This window comes from Lissotriton helveticus, chromosome 12 (assembly GCF_964261635.1).
Source record: "Lissotriton helveticus chromosome 12, aLisHel1.1, whole genome shotgun sequence".
Classification (NCBI taxonomy): Eukaryota; Metazoa; Chordata; class Amphibia; order Caudata; family Salamandridae; genus Lissotriton; species Lissotriton helveticus.
The window spans coordinates 143,942,968-143,959,790 of record NC_136073.1 but is presented as its reverse complement, the minus strand read 5'-3'; the positions used below and the strand labels follow the sequence as shown (position 1 = coordinate 143,959,790).

The following is a 16,823-nucleotide window of genomic DNA, read 5'->3' as shown; positions in this document are numbered from 1 at the left end:
CTGAAAATTAAATGCTAGTAGACACCATGCACAACAACAACACAAACACCAATCAGTCAGAGTCATCGTCCAATGCATGCCAAATTGTTCTTATTATGGTGCAGTCCCTCTAGGCTCGGAATGGATGATAAATATAGTCTGGTTTATTGGAGGGACTCGACGAGGCAGGCACACATTTCACATTTCCTTTACTGTTCTCCATCCAATGTCTGGCTTGAGGAAAATGGATTTAGGGTGAGTCAGGACTGCATCAGGACTCGGAGGAGTGGACTAACCTCCTAACTGGCTGCACACAGTTGCAACTCCCATCCAGCAATAAAATAATAAAACTGTGGTGATTGATTTGTTGTGATTCGAACCAGACAGACAGTGACACACCCAAATAATGAAAGTAAATAATATTCTTTCGCTGTATCTTTTTGGGGGGCTTCTTTGGGGGAGTCAAAGCAAGAAAGGAAATAACAAGGCAAAAGCCTAGTTGTTGTCAGGGAAGTAGAGCTCATCCTCAAACTCTGGTGGTTCACCCAAAAGTATGTCATCTAACACACTACTTCCATGACCCAAGTTGCCGTCATCATCATCTACCTGCTGTGCTACTTCAGGTATGGTATAATCCAATGGTATACAGTGCTGATTCATTTTGATCATGGTTAACTTCTCCACCTTTTGGGGCAAGAGACTGGTCCTTCTCACTGTCATAACGGCACCAGCAGCACTGAAGACACGCTCAGAAGAGACACTTGCTACAGGGCAAGCCAGATAGTTTATCGCCAGCCTGCTGAGCACTGGCAGTTGGTGCCTTTTCCCATACCAATACAGCAATGGGTTTTGATCAATGTAGACCTCTGTTAGGTCTTCCAGATAGGCCTGGACCATCCGCTAAATGCTCATGGGTGTTCCACTTTGCTCAGCCTCTCTTGCTTTAGCCTCAGCATTGGACCTAACAAGCCCTTGCTGTAGAAACCATTCCTCTGCCGATATTGGTGGGGCTAATGCTCTTGTTCTTGTGGATGTTGTTCTTTGTGTTGATGGTGGTTTTGGCTGCTGTGAGCCAACCACGCTGCCCTCAGGCTCTGCAGTTGAACTTGATGCTGGCTTTCCTGAAGAACTTGTTGTGACCTGGCATAGTGGGCCTCTAATTCCCGGCCGTTCTTTTTCTAAGCTATTGGCTGGCACAGCTATCCAAGTTTTGTAGTTGGCAACATCCCTGTCTGGAAAAGGAAACAATGTGTTCAGTACTGCTTTGTACCATGGATCCAGAAGTGTGGCACAAATGTAATTGTTGCATGACACAATGCCGCTTTGTACCCTTGGATTTTCAGATAAGTGAAGTGTTAGGCTCTCCACCAACTCATATGCTTCTTTTTTTCCCTCTACACCTGCATACATTGCAGAAACCCCCTTCAGCTGTTCCTGAAGCAGGTGCAACAATGGGATAGCTTGGCCCATAGCACAGTCCTCCTTGGTACCTTCACGTGTGAAATGCTCAAAATCTCATTGATTCTGACTTTCACAGTAGCCTCCCCTCTTTGCACAACATATTCATTGATTGGTCTGTACTGCTCAAACAGACATTCAAGCATGTAATAAGTTGAGCCTCAACATGTTGGCACCTCCTGGATGAGCGCTTTAACTGGCATTCTATGCTCACATTGAATGATCCTCAGCTGCTTCTGGGCTTTAAAAGAATGGCTGCAATATGTGCAGATTCTTCTGCAGGTGGTCAGTAAGTTGCTGGCTCGGTCTTATTTTTTTGAAAAGTCTTGAACAATGATGTTAATGCAGTACACAAAACACAGGACCCTGAAATAGCCACCATCGGCCATGGCCTTAACTGTATTACTGCCATTTTCCGTGGCAAAAAAATCAATGTTAAGCCCTCTTGGTCGCAGGCATTCAAAGACCTTGCTGTTAAAGTCTTCCAAAATGTTTGCAGGAATATGAGATCTCTCCATGGCGAACATGGCTACAGGTGCATGTTTCTGAGTGGCATTAAAAATCTCAGCAGTGTCAACAATACCTGCTGCAGATTTCTTTTCTCTAAACCCCACAAAAGAGATCCATTGTGCAGTGATGCACATGTAATCAGTGGCTTGGCTACTGGTCCTAATGTCTGTTGTCAGGTGGATAGTGTGAACTGCATTCTGCTGCAAAGCTTGTCCAAGCAATTCGAGCACGTCGTGATGTAGTGCTGAAAGAGCAACTCTGGGGTAATAGGACTGGCTGGAAACCTTCCATTTTGGGCAGATTTCTTTCACAAATTTAAGAAACCCCATCCCTTCCACAAAAGAAAAATGGAGGAGGTCCAGCACTAATATTTTAGCCAGCTTCGCGTTGTACAAACGTGCCGTTGGGTGGTTACGTTTGTACTGCCCCTCCGACCTAAACATGCTGAAAATGGTAGCCTGAATTAATTTTTTTCTGGTGCCACTGATGCAGGCTCAACACACGTTTTTCTTGGTGGTACTCTCTTGCCTGGGACCCCTTAGTGTACCAGCCTGACTCTGGTGCCACTGCAATGTTGCTGATTAGGATGTGGGCAGTACCACTGCACTGATTGGGAGAGGGCTACTTTGTGTACCAGAGAAAATGCCTCCTCTTGTTTACCTTTCACCGTGATCAGATCTTCTACTTCTTCAACCCCACCAACAAGAATGGGTGCAGATTTCTGGCCGCTAAGGTGCGCCTCCCACTGGATCAAGTGGTGTTTTTTCAGATGGGTTGTTTGGCCCCCGGTACCATAGTTTGTACCTAGCTCACCCCGACTAACACCTTGTCAACAAATGGAGCATATTTCAATGTTCACCTCCTTCTCGCTAACCGAAAAGAAGTCCCAAACTGAGGAGGTGAACTTTCTGGTGCTGCTGGTTCCACTTGCAATGCTGGATGAACTGGTAGGTGGGAATGGAGTTTAACTCTCTGCAGTACCCCAACCAACTTTTACTGAGGCGGTTGTGTTAGATGTAGGTCGCTGACGGGCCTTTGCAAATATGGAAGTTGGAGCTGGTGTTGATGGTATCTGTGTTGGCGGTATACATGCCACATCACTCGAAGAAATTTGGGATGGGGTAATGTCGGTCTCCTCTGGGATGGGACTAAGGTCCATGATGATGACTGGCTCGTCTTTATAATCCTCCTCTTCTACATCTACCTTCAAAACTTTAAGGCTTTCGGGAAACTTCCTTTTCCCTAGCCTTGTCTTGTGGTGCGTCCTACTCTCAGACTGAGCTGGTATCTTCCAAGTGGCATCTAGATCATCAGAAGGGGCGTTTCAGAAGAACTCGATGGACTAACCCTCGTTTTCCTTGCTGGGGTTCTGGAAGACAGTGGATCTTCTGAAACAGTGGCTTGCTCTTCTTTCTCTGCAGGAAGCTCGATTTCCTGAACTGCCCCTACTTCTGGAGGAACAACTAATATTGGGGGCAATGGTTGTGGCTTTTGTTGTGACTGTTGTTGCCCACGTATCTAAGTCGCCTTAGTGTGGATTGGGTACTACTTTGCGATAAGTCAATTTCAAAATCATTGCTCATCTGCATTGGACTCATGATTAGACTGGATGCCTCTGTGACAGACGTAGGCTTGGGTCTAGGTTGGTGGGGTGGGTCTATTTATGTGGGGTGCTGCTCCCAGCTTGCTCTACAGACGCTGCTGCTGAAGGTGCAATTTTTCCCCCCAAAAAAAGGTCTTGGGTGACAAATCGGTCTTCTTGGTAATAAGTGGCAGTGCATTCTTCTCGCTGTCACTGGCACTGGAACTGGTACCTTTCTTTGGGGTCATCTTCAAGATCTCAGCAGCACGCAGTTGCACAAGTTGAAGAGATATCTGTGGTCACACGCCACGTGACATCGTGTGCAGCAGGACTTCTGTCTGGCAGTAAAATGGGTAATGTTGTCTCCTCCTCTTTTGTGCACCTAAAAGCAAAGAAGCAAGAAGAACATCAGTGAAACACGGCATTCATTGTTGTGGTTCAATTACTACTAGCACAAACAAACAAATATAAATATATTACTTAGTGTGTGTGGTCAAACTTGTTAGTGTTATTAGAAAATGTTATCGCCTCAGTTATTAAAAAATCATAACAACAGTGTAGCCATTTGTGTGACTTTAACAAAAAGGCCTTTCATGGTGTACTGTGTATACTCCGGACGGATAGGAAAGAAGAAGAACAACAACAAAAATAAAAATGTAATCGAACCAGTTTGGCATTATGCATCACATGTGATGCAGCATTCATGGAGCTGCAGCTGACAAGGGATGGAAGCAATAATCCAAGAGGAACAAAGGAAAGACATGCAGGCCAATGGCAAAAGCATAAAGCACAATGATTACCACCACAAAATGGCCACCAGCTGCATGGTCACTCATAACAAGCAGGAGGCCTGGAAAACAATGAACTCAAGCCGGCCTATAGTGACTCAGACTTTACAAAATGGCCCATAGCCACAGAGGCTTGGCCAAGGCAAATGCTGGCCCACTATTACAAACACATTCACACACTGGCCGGACAAAGGAGGCATGCTAAACAACACAGCTTTAATGCAACAATGCCAAAAAACAAACATCCAGAGGGCTAAAAAAAGATTTACGAGTTACACAATAACAACACAAATCCAACAAAGGCATTTACTCAACACATACAAAAAAAGTGAAATACCAAAAAAAACGAATTTTGCAATTGGATCCAATATCATTCATGCCCTAAATAATGTTTATACTCAATAGACACCACAGAAACAGTTGTTTCATGCACCCATGAGTAGCTCTGGACCTACTGACTGAAAGGCCTATTGGCAGACTACTGGGCTAGTGAATTAAATAAGTATTGGAAACTAATTATCAAAGTTGGAGAACATTTTGTGAACTGTGCAAGATGTTTCCTTTACAAAAGATGAAAAATGACTTACAAAGAAACAATTAAGCCCCTACTGAAACTACTGGCCGCCCTCCACAATAAATTTAAAAAAAGGATGAAAAGTACAAACAAATGTAGGCGCAATGCCCTAATCAAATAAACAATATTATTTTCCAACTTACTTGGGAAATCTCAAATTCAAAAGTCCTCAAATCCAATGATATATTATGCAGCAGCCACAAAGAGTAATCGTTTGAGCTCCAAATATAAATGAGAAGTGAACAGGAGATAAACAAAGCACTGGGAGTAGAATACAAGCACAGGTGCACCATAAATTACAAAGTGCTAAAATAACACAATTATTACAAACGCACAGATAGTAATGTCCAGAATCTGGTTGGTTTGGATGATTTATTTGTCAAAAATAGAATGAAAATGAACAGCCGACGCGTTTCGTCCCGACAGAGGTTATTTCCCCAAATTCTAAACAAAGCACTTAAAAGAATCAATGAGGTCCCTTGGGAATCAACTCTATTGCAAACCAAGAAGAGGAAGACCAAGTTCCCATCGATTGCACTTGTTACACCTTACACTGACGAGAGTGCGAGAGTCTATAATACTCTACGTAAGCACTGGCATTTGCTTACCTCTATACCCAGCTTACAAGGAATCATACCAGCGAAACCCAGGATCACATATAAACGTGGACCCAACTTGAGAAATATCCTCTGCCCTAGTTACATTACGAGAGAGAAAGGGGTGGATTGGCTTAAGAACAAGCTAACAGGTTTTTATACCTGTAGGGGGTGCAATATGTGTGGCCTTGGTAAAGACAAAACAAAAGACTTCTGTTTCAACACCACACACTGGTATAAAATTGATCACTATATAAATTGCAATACCCCTTATGTGGTGTACATACTTGGATGCCCATGTGATCAAATTTATGTGGGTAGCACTAAGAGGGCACTCAAAATCAGAATACAGGAACACGTTAGGGCACACAGGAATGGGGACTTTAAATATGCGATGTCGCATCATATGCAAGAAAAACATCTACCCAGTGATACCATTTGGTTTTTGGGTATAGATCATATCCCAGTAAACCCCAGGGGGTAAAATAGGCTATTAGCCCTACGCAAGAAGGAAGCGATGTGGATTTGCAGATTGAGAACGTTGGAATTTGGCCATAATTTCGATGATGAATTACACCATTTCTTGACGTGAATTGCTCATTATGAATCTAGGAGGTTTAATTCACATTCTTCAGATTGTTGCTCTAGGATGATGTCTATACTGTTTTGCATACTGCTTATGTACACCATCTATTGTAACTGTTCAAATGTACACAGGTTTCTTCTATGTGATACATCCAACCGTTTAATTCACTGATTCTTATAACTATATAGGGCGGTGGGTCATTCTTTTCATTCAGTTACCAATGTATGTGATATAGACCATTTAAATACATTATATCAATGAAATGATTGATACGTAGCTAAGAAATTTAGTTTCTGCAAATCATACAGACTTGCTAAAATACATCGTATTGATGAAGAAATTGGTTATAAATGAAAGAAACTCTGTCTTCTTTAAATACAATATATACAACACCAAATGTAAATTAGATACATATATGGATATAGTCCACTCTCCTTCATGTTATATAGTCCATTCTTCCTCATGATATTCACATGATATCTCAGTTTCCTTTCTTCTTTCGCCTCCTCTTTCCCTCTTGACAAGTGAAGTATGGACATAGTCTACCACTGTCGACAATTACACATCACTATTTACATGATTATTATTTACGGCACTGCCTCTCTTGAGATTTTATAAATCATGGATATTTTATCCAGAATCGAGTGTGTTTGATTCGGTACGCCACTATATGGTAGTCTTTCTACCATTTTCATCCATTTATCGTAGGCTTATTTCTCGATTTCATCTTATTTCCGTTTTTTTAAATTCAAAATTAATTTGGATTTATCATTACCAGTCGGGGGGTTGTTCTATTTTTGATAGTTGATTTTTTCTTTTAAAAATACATGATCTAATTGACAAATCTTGCCGCGTGCTCCATTTGAACATGGCCGTGGACAATCACGGATTTTCGAATTAGCGTTCGGTTACTGCTCCAACATGGCCGCTGTGGTCTTTAGCCCTAAGGGATACTAAGATCACGTTTTTTACATATGACATTATGCCACATTAGTATATATTTAATAGACGCCTTCTGTGATTAGCCTGTATATATGTACACATTAGTGTCTATAATTGTTAGGACGTCTGAAAGTTACCGTCCAGTATTCTACTACCTAGGGATAGCCTATTGACACCACTCCAATATGGCTGCCGTAGTACGTTACTTTTCCCATTGGAAGCGCAACTCTGTATCTCACAGGTGAACACATTTAAACAATTATATGGGGTATATATGGGAGCCCGGACATGGGTCCTTTCCATCAGGCGCTATACGGACTGAGAGGACACCACGTCTGGGCTTCTTTCTCCAACGTTTATTCTTCGTACGGTGAGTAAACCTGCAAAACTCGGTTTTCCCTTTGCTATCGACATAGGACTGTTAGTTATAAGATCTTTCCTTAGGTCCATTTCAATCTATTCGTTTTTTTTTCTTCTCTTTCCATTGATTTCATCCTTGTGAAAATTCTTTTTAGTTATTCCCCCACATTACCCTTGAATGTTTAGGAGGCAGGAATAATCATTCCAGAATATATTTATAACAAAGACATAGCATGTCAACTATGTTTTGTAGTTGGTTTCAGGCGCTTTTCCAATTCTGCTTTGTCTCAACATTCTTCCCAATGGGAGTTCAATATATCGTCTAAAATACCAATCGGTTTTCTTCTTTGGGAACAATATTGCTCAAAATCTTTATTTGTTGTTTTTTATGTTGAATCATGTATTTTTATTCATTCTCTTTTATTTTTATTTTTTCAGTAATTTGGTGGAGAAATATAGAGAAATGGTTTGTACACCACACTATCACAGATAGAAAGGTTCAATTGGACCCTCACAGGTGATTCTGTTTCTACATCATTATTTCCCTCTGTGCTATCTATCTCATTCGCTTCAGGTTTTCAGTTTTTTAATACAAATTATTGTTTCTCTCTTATTCAGATTGAGGTGCACATCTCATGATTGGTGCACCCTATTTACATTCATTCATATTTGGACTGAGATTAAACTTTATCTCATTATTGATAGCTTGTGTTTAGGTAAGCCATAGTCTCATAATAACATTCACAATCCCTATGCAACGAGCACCTTGTATTAACCGTATTATTAACTTACTCATTATTAGCTCTTAGAGTAGCCCCTTAAATAAGAGAATTTGTCTCAGTTGTCCATATCCAATATGAACTATCTAGATCTTTCACAGATTTTTTGTATCTCCTAATTTTTAGAGTACAAATTTTAGCCCAGCTGAACATATGACTTCATAGGATCTAAATTACCAGAAGACTCCTATACTTTACATACTTTAACAGTAAGTCCTGTTAATGCTTGTTATACTCGTTTGAGAACATTAGGAAAGATATTTACTGATGCCTCACCATCCCACATTTTTACTTCCCCCCCCTGCCCCAAATTGGCCCTTCACCTTGTCCTCTTGACATTTTTCTCTTTATTTCTGGCAAAACATTGTTGCTTGTCAGTTGTTTTCCAAACAGAACTTCTTCCCTTTAAATCTTATTTTTCAATTTTCCCGTTTTTCTCAGTTTGGAACAGTAATTACGATACGGATTGTTACCCTCTGGCCTTCTCGTACCACCAAGGAGTTGATATACGTTTCTCGGTAGGTGTATTGTTTGACTATTCATGTTAGTGGTGACCACATGCTATCTCACTTGTCAATTTTTCTCATCTCACTTGTTAATTTTTCTTTTCCCTACAGTTCAGCAATGTACAGTTATTTCTGCTTTACTCACTACCCAATCCGTGAGACTATTTCTAAAAATGCAATTCTAAACAAGTATCCGTCCATATTGTATGTTCGTTCTATGAATTATTTTCACTTTCTAAAATACTGTACCTTAAACTTATGGTTACATGTGTATAATTGGGGTTTCACTGTATGGACAAATTCAGAAACGTAAGAAACTAAAATTGCTTTCTGCATGACATTTTTGTAAAATGTCTTTTACAATTGTGACTATTTTTTTGCTCGGCTGAGTTACTTAATGGTCCAAGGTTTTAATGGAATGTATATGTCTTTTTCTTTTTGTAAATACAGCCCTGAAGAAGTCCCATCCGGGACGAAACGCGTCGGCTGTTCATTTTCATTCTATTTTTGACAAATAAATCATCCAAACCAACCAGACTTCTGGACATTACTATCTGTGCTTTTGTAATAATTGTGTTATTTTAGCACTTTGTAATTTATGGTGCACCTGTGCTTGTATTCAATTCATGTGTAAAGTTCTGGTTAGAACTGTCACTGTGTTGGCAGGTGACGTATCGGTGTGCACATAATCTCCGCCCAAGGGTTTAGATAGGAGAAAAATTATGACATTGACAATTTATGTATCAGGTGCATTTCTATGAAGGTTCCGCCATCTACTATGTACTAGTAAAGCACTGGGAGTAGCCCACAGGACGGGAAGAGGAAGTTAGAGACTCTGGGGCACTTCCTTCCTCTTAAACAAAATGTAAAAAAAGAAAAAGGACACCATCCACAAAAAAGTACAGCCAAATGTCAATCTGAGGATTATTTTTTAATCCAAATCATTTCAATAATGTTTTGATAATGCTTGAGAGATAGAGATTCTGTTTCAGATTGTGTGTTCGGGATCACGATCTTCACAAACATCCGCTGGAAGCCCAATGGCGCACCTGTATGACATGCTCGCTATCGCACACTCTCATAAGACCGTTAGGCCGGCTACCAAATCTCGTGGCACTCGCAAATGGATGGGAAATCTCGTCGATAAGCGCAGGCATACCGGTAAGTTGCTCCTGCATGCACAAAGATGCATTTTGAGGACACAAACTAAAAAAAAAACTCAGCTCCAGTGCGGTGCGCAGAGTTTTTGGTAACAACACGTTCTACGCGGAACGTGGAGTTGGCAAAAATCAGCAAACTCCACAAGCGGAGTGGAGTTTTATACCCAGGGTTATTTTAAATGTATCTTTAAATAACTTAATTCAATTCAAATCCCCCATTATATGTATCAATGTCTATACAGGATGGAATCGGAGTCATATGTTACCCATTTCCGCCGTGTAGGTTGTTTAGCTGTCAATATCAAGTTGTGTCTCCTATTTATATCTCTTTGTAATCTTGAAGGTTCCCTAAGGTGATGTCTAAAGTTAACAAATATTCCAATTAGTCTCCTGTTCGGTAATATAACAGTGTATTACGTATCCTTAATTGTTCGCGTTTGTAGTAAATAGTTATCTGCAGGCGAGTATGCTTGCTAGGTCAACATTCCATGCAATCCGACTGTAAGTTGGAGCGGAAGTGAAACTTTTGACCTTTGCTTATTCATCTCCTCGTGTGCTGAGGACTGGTGCTTTAACCCACATTGTCAACCTTTATTCCTCATTTAAACTCAATAATGTTTTATTGGTAAAGCTTGCACTTACTTGTATTTCATAGAATGAGCCAAGTGTATTTATTTGTAATCCCTAACTCCCAAACAAATTGTTTATTGTACTGCCATTTAAAGAGTATCATTTTATTGTCACGGCCCTTTCACAAGCACAAATTTGATTTATAAGATTATTCTTCACGTCCCATAAAGTAGGATACAACTTTTTCTTATTTTCCTTATGAAATCCTTCCAGCCATTGCATGGCGCCATAGTATTCGCTCCTCATGGTCAATTTTGAGTTTGGGTGCGAAAGGTAATTTAGAAGTAATGCCTAACACTTTAACCCCTTTGGTGCTCATGACTGAATGGTTCCGTCATGAGCACCAGTGCTCCTTTGCTCATGACGCAACCAATCCGTCCTGAGGACGGGGGCACAAAATCCCTCTGCTGCAAACAGCAGAGATTTTTCCATTTTTTGGAGGGGCCTCAGGAGGTGGGGAAGAGCTTCCCCAATCTCCAGAGGCCCTTCACACGTTTTCAGTCTAATGACGATTGCGCGCATGGTGCGCTGTCGTCATTAGACTGAAAACAAAACTGAAACTTAGTTTCACTTTGAATGTTTCAGTGCTTGTGAGGCAATCTTAGCCCTGAGCACCGAAACACTTGGGAGAGGTATTGTTAGAAAGGGGAGTATCTCCCCTTTCCAACTGTATCCTTCCCTAATGAAACCATGCTTGGGGATCACCCCAGGAGGGCGATCCACAAGCAGGGATCCAACCACTAGCCACCAGGGAGGGGGGAGCGGTCCCTTGGGCAAGGGCCTTTGGTCCCCCCCATTTACTTTCCCCAGACAGTCTTTCTGCCCCCCTTGGGGCAGATGGGGCAGTAGCCCCCAATCTGCCCCCAGAGGGGGCAGAAAGCATCTTAGACTCCAGGGATTTTTTTCATGTGCCAGGGGTGGGGGCTGACCAGAATGCTCATGCCATAGCCCCCACCGTAGCCCCCAAAGAAAGAATACGATTTTCAGCCCTCCCCCAGGAGGCAGATGGGGCAATACCCCTTGATCTGCCCCCAGGGGGGCAGAAAGCCCACTAGGCCCCAGGGATTCTTTTTTATATATATATGTAGTAGTGGGGGATACCCAGAATGGGCATTCAAATACCCCCACCCAGAAGAAGAATTGCTTCAGTGTTTCTGCCCCTCCTGAGAGGCAGATGGGGCAATATCTCCCAACCTGCCCCCGTGGGGGGCAGAAAGCACCCGAGATGTCAGGGATTTTTTCATACACCTGGGGTGGGGGCCTGGCCAGAATGGGCATGCCTAAGCCCCCACCCAACCCCCCCAAAGAAGGAATATGGCTTTCTGCCCCCCTCAAGAGGAAGATGGGGCAATAGACCCTGATCTGCCACACTGGGGGGCTGAAATCCCACTAGACCCCAGGGATTTTTATTTTATATATATGTTCGGGTGACTTCTGCCCAGAATGGGCATTCAAATGCCCCCACCCGCTGGGAGGCAGATGGGGGCAATAGCCCCTTATCTGCCCCATTAGGGGGCAGAAAGTCTACTAGGCGCCAAGGGTAAATGTTTTTCAAAATTCAGGAGTGGGTGCTGCCCACAATGGAAATGTCAAAAAAAGATGCCACTGTCTTTATGTCCCCCCCAGGAGGCACATTGGGGCGGTAGCCCCTGATCAGCCCACGAGGTGGCAGTGATTATGCTTGCTTTTTTTATACATAGGGGTTGGGGCTGCCCAGAATGGCCATCCCAATTTCCCCACCCACCCAAACAAAAGAGGTGGTCATTCTGTCCCCCTTGGGGGCATATCAGGGCAATAGCCCCCGATTTCTCCCCTCCCCAGGGTGGCAGAAAGCCCACAAGAGACAGACATTTTTGCAGAATGTGCCTACCTCTGGATTTTGGCTCCTAGCGCAGCTGGCACCCAAGGAAACCTAGCAAACCTATATTTCTGAAAACAAGACACCCAGGGAAATCCAGGATTCGGTGACTTGCGTGGCTCTCACTTGGTTCTGTTACCCAGAATCCCTTGCAAACCTCAAACTTTGTAAAAAAAACACATGTTCATCACATTTCTGTGATGGAAAGTTCTGAAATCTGCGCATATCCACAAAATCATCCCATCCCACATTCCCCAAAGTCTTCCGAGAACTATGGTGCCTCACTTGTATGGGTAAGCCTAGTGCCCGCACCAGGAAAGGGCCCAAAACGCAACGTGCACACACCACATTTTCACAGTGAAAACAGACCTTTGTTTTACAATGTGCCTAGCTGTAGATTTTGAACCCTGCTAAACCGGTACCTTGGGAAAACTAGCAAACCTATAAATTTTTTTAAACGAGACACCCAGGGAATCCAGGATGTGGTGACTTGACTGGCTTTGACCAGATTCTGTTAACCTTGTAAACCTCAAAATATGTTTTTTAAAAAAACACATCTTCCTCACATTTCTGTGGTTGAAAGTTCTCCAATCTGCGTGGATCCACAAAATTCCACCCACCCCGCATTTCCCAAAGTCTTTCAAGTACAATGGTACCTCACTTGTGTGGGTAGGCCTAGTGCCCACGACAGGAAACGGCCCAAAATGCAATGTGGACACACCACATTTTCACAGTGAAAACTGACCCTTTTTTGCAAGTGCCTAGCTGTAGGTTTTGAACCCTAGCTCTGCCGACACCTAGGGAAACCTAGAAAACCTATACATTTTTGAAAACTAGACACCCAGGGAAATCCAGGGTGGGGTGATTTTTCTGGCTCTTGTCGGGTTCTGTTACCCAGAATCCCTTGCTAACCTCAAAATTTGTAAAAAAAACAAAACACATTTTCCTCACATTTCTGTGGTGGAAATTTCTTGAATGTGTGTGCATCCTAAAAATTCCACCCCCCCGAATTCCCCAAAGTCTTCCAAGAAACATGGTATCTACGCTAATTACCCCTTGCTGAATTCAGAATTGTGTCTACTTTTCTAAAATATATAGCTTTCCAGGAGCCATTATTGTTTTCATACTATTTCTACCATTAACTGGAAGGAGGTTGAAAGCACAAAAAATAGCAAACATTGGCTACGTCCCAAAAAAATGCCAAAACTGTGTAAAATATGTTGGTTTTCTGACAAAAGTCTGCTTGTGTTTGAAAGCTGGGAATATGGTGATTTCAGCACCGCAACCTCTTTTTTGATAACATTTGCAGGGAAACCATACGCTTTCATCTGTAGACCTTTTTTTCCCATATTCCCACCCAATAATAACTTAGCTGTATTTTGGATTATTTCTGGGTCCCCTCAAGGGTAATGCACCAACCCTGGGTACCTTTAGAATCCCCATCATGTTGGAAGAAAAGGATACAAATTTGGCATGGATACCTTATGTGGTCAAAATGTTACAGGGCCTAAGCACGAACTACCCCAAATAGCAAAAAAAAGTCTTGGAGCGAAGGAGTTAATACATTTGTAAATAAGCATTGAGTGAATGTTTACCCCATGGTTGATAATTTATTCGCACACACCAATCTTTTCTGATATCCCCTGTAGACCTTCACTTGAATATGAATTCTGGTGTATAGATTTTAAAATCTTTGTTACAACTCCCCCATGAATTGATAGTGGGGTCCAGTTACTCCATAAATTATACTATATGTTTTGTTATACTGCAACCAGTGTCCAAGGAAGAACGTATTGGACATTGCTTATAAACGAATTGTTTTATTCTTTTTGTTTGTTTTATACGGCATGTCAAGCCCATCATATTGCATTCGTTTGTCTCTATTTAATAAATATCTCTGGAGATTTTTTGCATGGTTTCCATATTTAAGTAACTTATCGAAGCCTCTATACCCTGAAGGAAAAGGCTGAATTTGATGCGTGTAAAACATGTACAGTATATTTTATATTTTTTGGCTTGATTGTTGGAGCAGTGAAAATCTACCAGCACCTAAAAAGTTATTAAGATCGGCTGCAGTGGTCAAACTTCTTTAATACCACAAATTCTTGTCTTTCTGTGGTTGCTTGTGACTGACTTTCCCGTGAAGAACACGTGAACTCGATAGTCAATCAAATACACTTAAAAATGAATCCTGTCATTTCAGACCAAAAATTACATTGGAAGCGTCTTTTCAAACCTATCTGTGAAAGAAAGTAAATGAGTGCCTCATCAAAAGTGACTGCAATAGGCAAAGAGTTTGGGAGAAGAACCACTAAAGTTGAAAATAGGTCTTGTTCCTCAAAACGATGACAACAAACTGTGTCTTGGGAAACCCTGAAAGTTGTTGAATGAAGGCCGGTTTGTTCTCTTGGTTCACCTAGGAACATTGAATGCCTGGCTGAGTAAATAACCCTTCCATTAGATCCAATATCGGAAAGTCATTAAATGTTCTACTTTGGAATTAGTAAAAGCAAATATCCTGGTCACTGGGTTGATGGTCCTCCACAATCGGGGTTACTGCACTGCCCTAGATTTGTTGACATGTTTCATGCTCTTAAATAGTCATTAATACATCCGTAGGGTGGATGATGATCAGATTTGTGGTTGAAGAGCAGTGTAGGGCTAGTTTCTGCAAGTGTTCCAGGTTTTTGCTCCACTTGGATTCATGGACTCTATATCACCTTGGATTTGGTAGAGAATTCATCTGGTAGCCTATGCAGAACATTCAGGGAGAGTTTGATGTCTCAACATTTGTTGGAATTCAATAATAATCTAAACTACCTGGGTCTATAGATTGGCAATAGGGGTTTCAGAATCTAGCAAAGCTGATGTTGCAGTAGTCCTATGTGGTAGGACCAGAGCTCTTGTCAACTCCATATTAGGGTCCATTTGAAGCACTGGAATAGGTTTTTGTTGTAGGGGGATCTGTAAATTGATACCACTGAAGAATTTGTTATCCTTGTATGAAGAGGATAGAGTCTGTGTAGAGTGGGTTGTATGGAGGTTCGGAGGATCAAGGAGAAATATATTTTCAGAGTCAAAAGGTATCCTTTGTGGTTTTTATTCCCAAGGAGGTTGTCAGAAAGCTAGTAACCAAACTAAGCATGAACACCTTATAGAAGGGAAATGTACCACAACTAGTCCTTGGGCAACTTCAAATGTGTTGCCTGTTAGTCCTATTTGTCTCTACCTGGAGCAAGTTAACATCACCTGAATCAGGTCTTCTTTCTTACATTTGCTAGGCATTGCATTCTAACTCTTGGCATTTCGTTGTTTTCCTGTGATAATTTTCATTTCTTCAATGAGAGACTTCTCTGAACATCCCTCTTCATTTTACCTTTTGGAACAGCTACCCTGGCCTCTGCAGAAGTTCACAACTCCCTTCTCCTGAAGCAGAGGGAGAATGAGCTGAAAGTGAGACGAGATACATACAGGTGAGTTACTCTATGTTATGTGAACTTATATAGCGCTAAAACATTTACAACTGAGATACAAAAATATGCCTCCCTGTAGTTTATAGGACATACTGCCAGCACTTTAATAATGACCATTTATACAGACAAACTAACATAAGTAATTTATAATTTAGCCAGTAGTATTTAAGGGAAGGTTTGTTTTCTGAACATTGATAATCTGTGGTATTGAACTGTTTACTCTGTGGGTGATATGATTAACTATACAACACGAACTCAGGTTGTTTTCATTGTATGAGTCGCCCCCCCTTACATTTTCATGTTTCCCACTGATCAATGTGTATAGAGTTTCAGAAGCGCTATCCATAGTAGAAACATTTAAGGGGCACTGCAATCCTACAAATAAAATACAAGGGTGATGGTGGAGATCTCACCCCATAATATCACACCTTACGTACCAAATTTCCCTTTTCCTCTTTGGGAACATTTTCCAAAACATACCCTTTGGCACTTGCCTCAGTGATCAGCACTCTCTCCAGTAAGCTTTGTGCTATAATAAGCACCTCAACCTCAACATTGATATAACAATACATACATAATGGATAGGTCCGTCTGAGGCAAATGCCCCTGTCAGGGTCACACTTACCTTTAGGGCAATCTGGACTGAGAGGTCATGTGTGGGCTATTTTTTGGAGGGATGTTTGTGGGTCTGTTTTTATGTTTTTTTGTTTATCTCTGATTTTCAAACATATTGCATGCAGAAAATGCAAATGAATACAGTTTCCCATAATTTGCAAAACATCTGTAGGGCCTGTCTTTGCAAGTTTAAAACTGCCAAGAATTGTAAATGTGGGCCACTTTTAGCTATCTGATTCGCGAAAGGGTGCCAATTTCAATTTGGACCTATGTTCTGCCCCAGTCTGACCCTGGTCCCTGTTGAGGCCTGTGTAATAGAACATTTTAAAAGACAGCTGTTTCAGTACTGGTGCAATATTTGAAAACTATGTGGCTATTCATACCTTGCAAGTACCAAACATCTGGTGTTACATTAATGTGTTTTAGC

At 41.6% G+C, this 16,823-nt stretch overlaps 1 protein-coding gene across 2 annotated transcripts in view; it reads left to right on the top strand.

Moving 5' to 3' along the window:
• Nucleotides 1–16,823, top strand: part of LOC144798489 (hydroperoxide isomerase ALOXE3-like) — a 228,390-nt gene that overhangs the window by 118,823 nt on the left and 92,744 nt on the right. For both annotated transcript variants that reach the window (XM_078669390.1, XM_078669391.1), the window contains exon 3: nucleotides 15,697–15,781. In XM_078669390.1, the coding sequence (XP_078525516.1) occupies nucleotides 15,697–15,781 (85 nt within the window). The remainder of the gene's footprint in view (nucleotides 1–15,696; nucleotides 15,782–16,823) is intronic.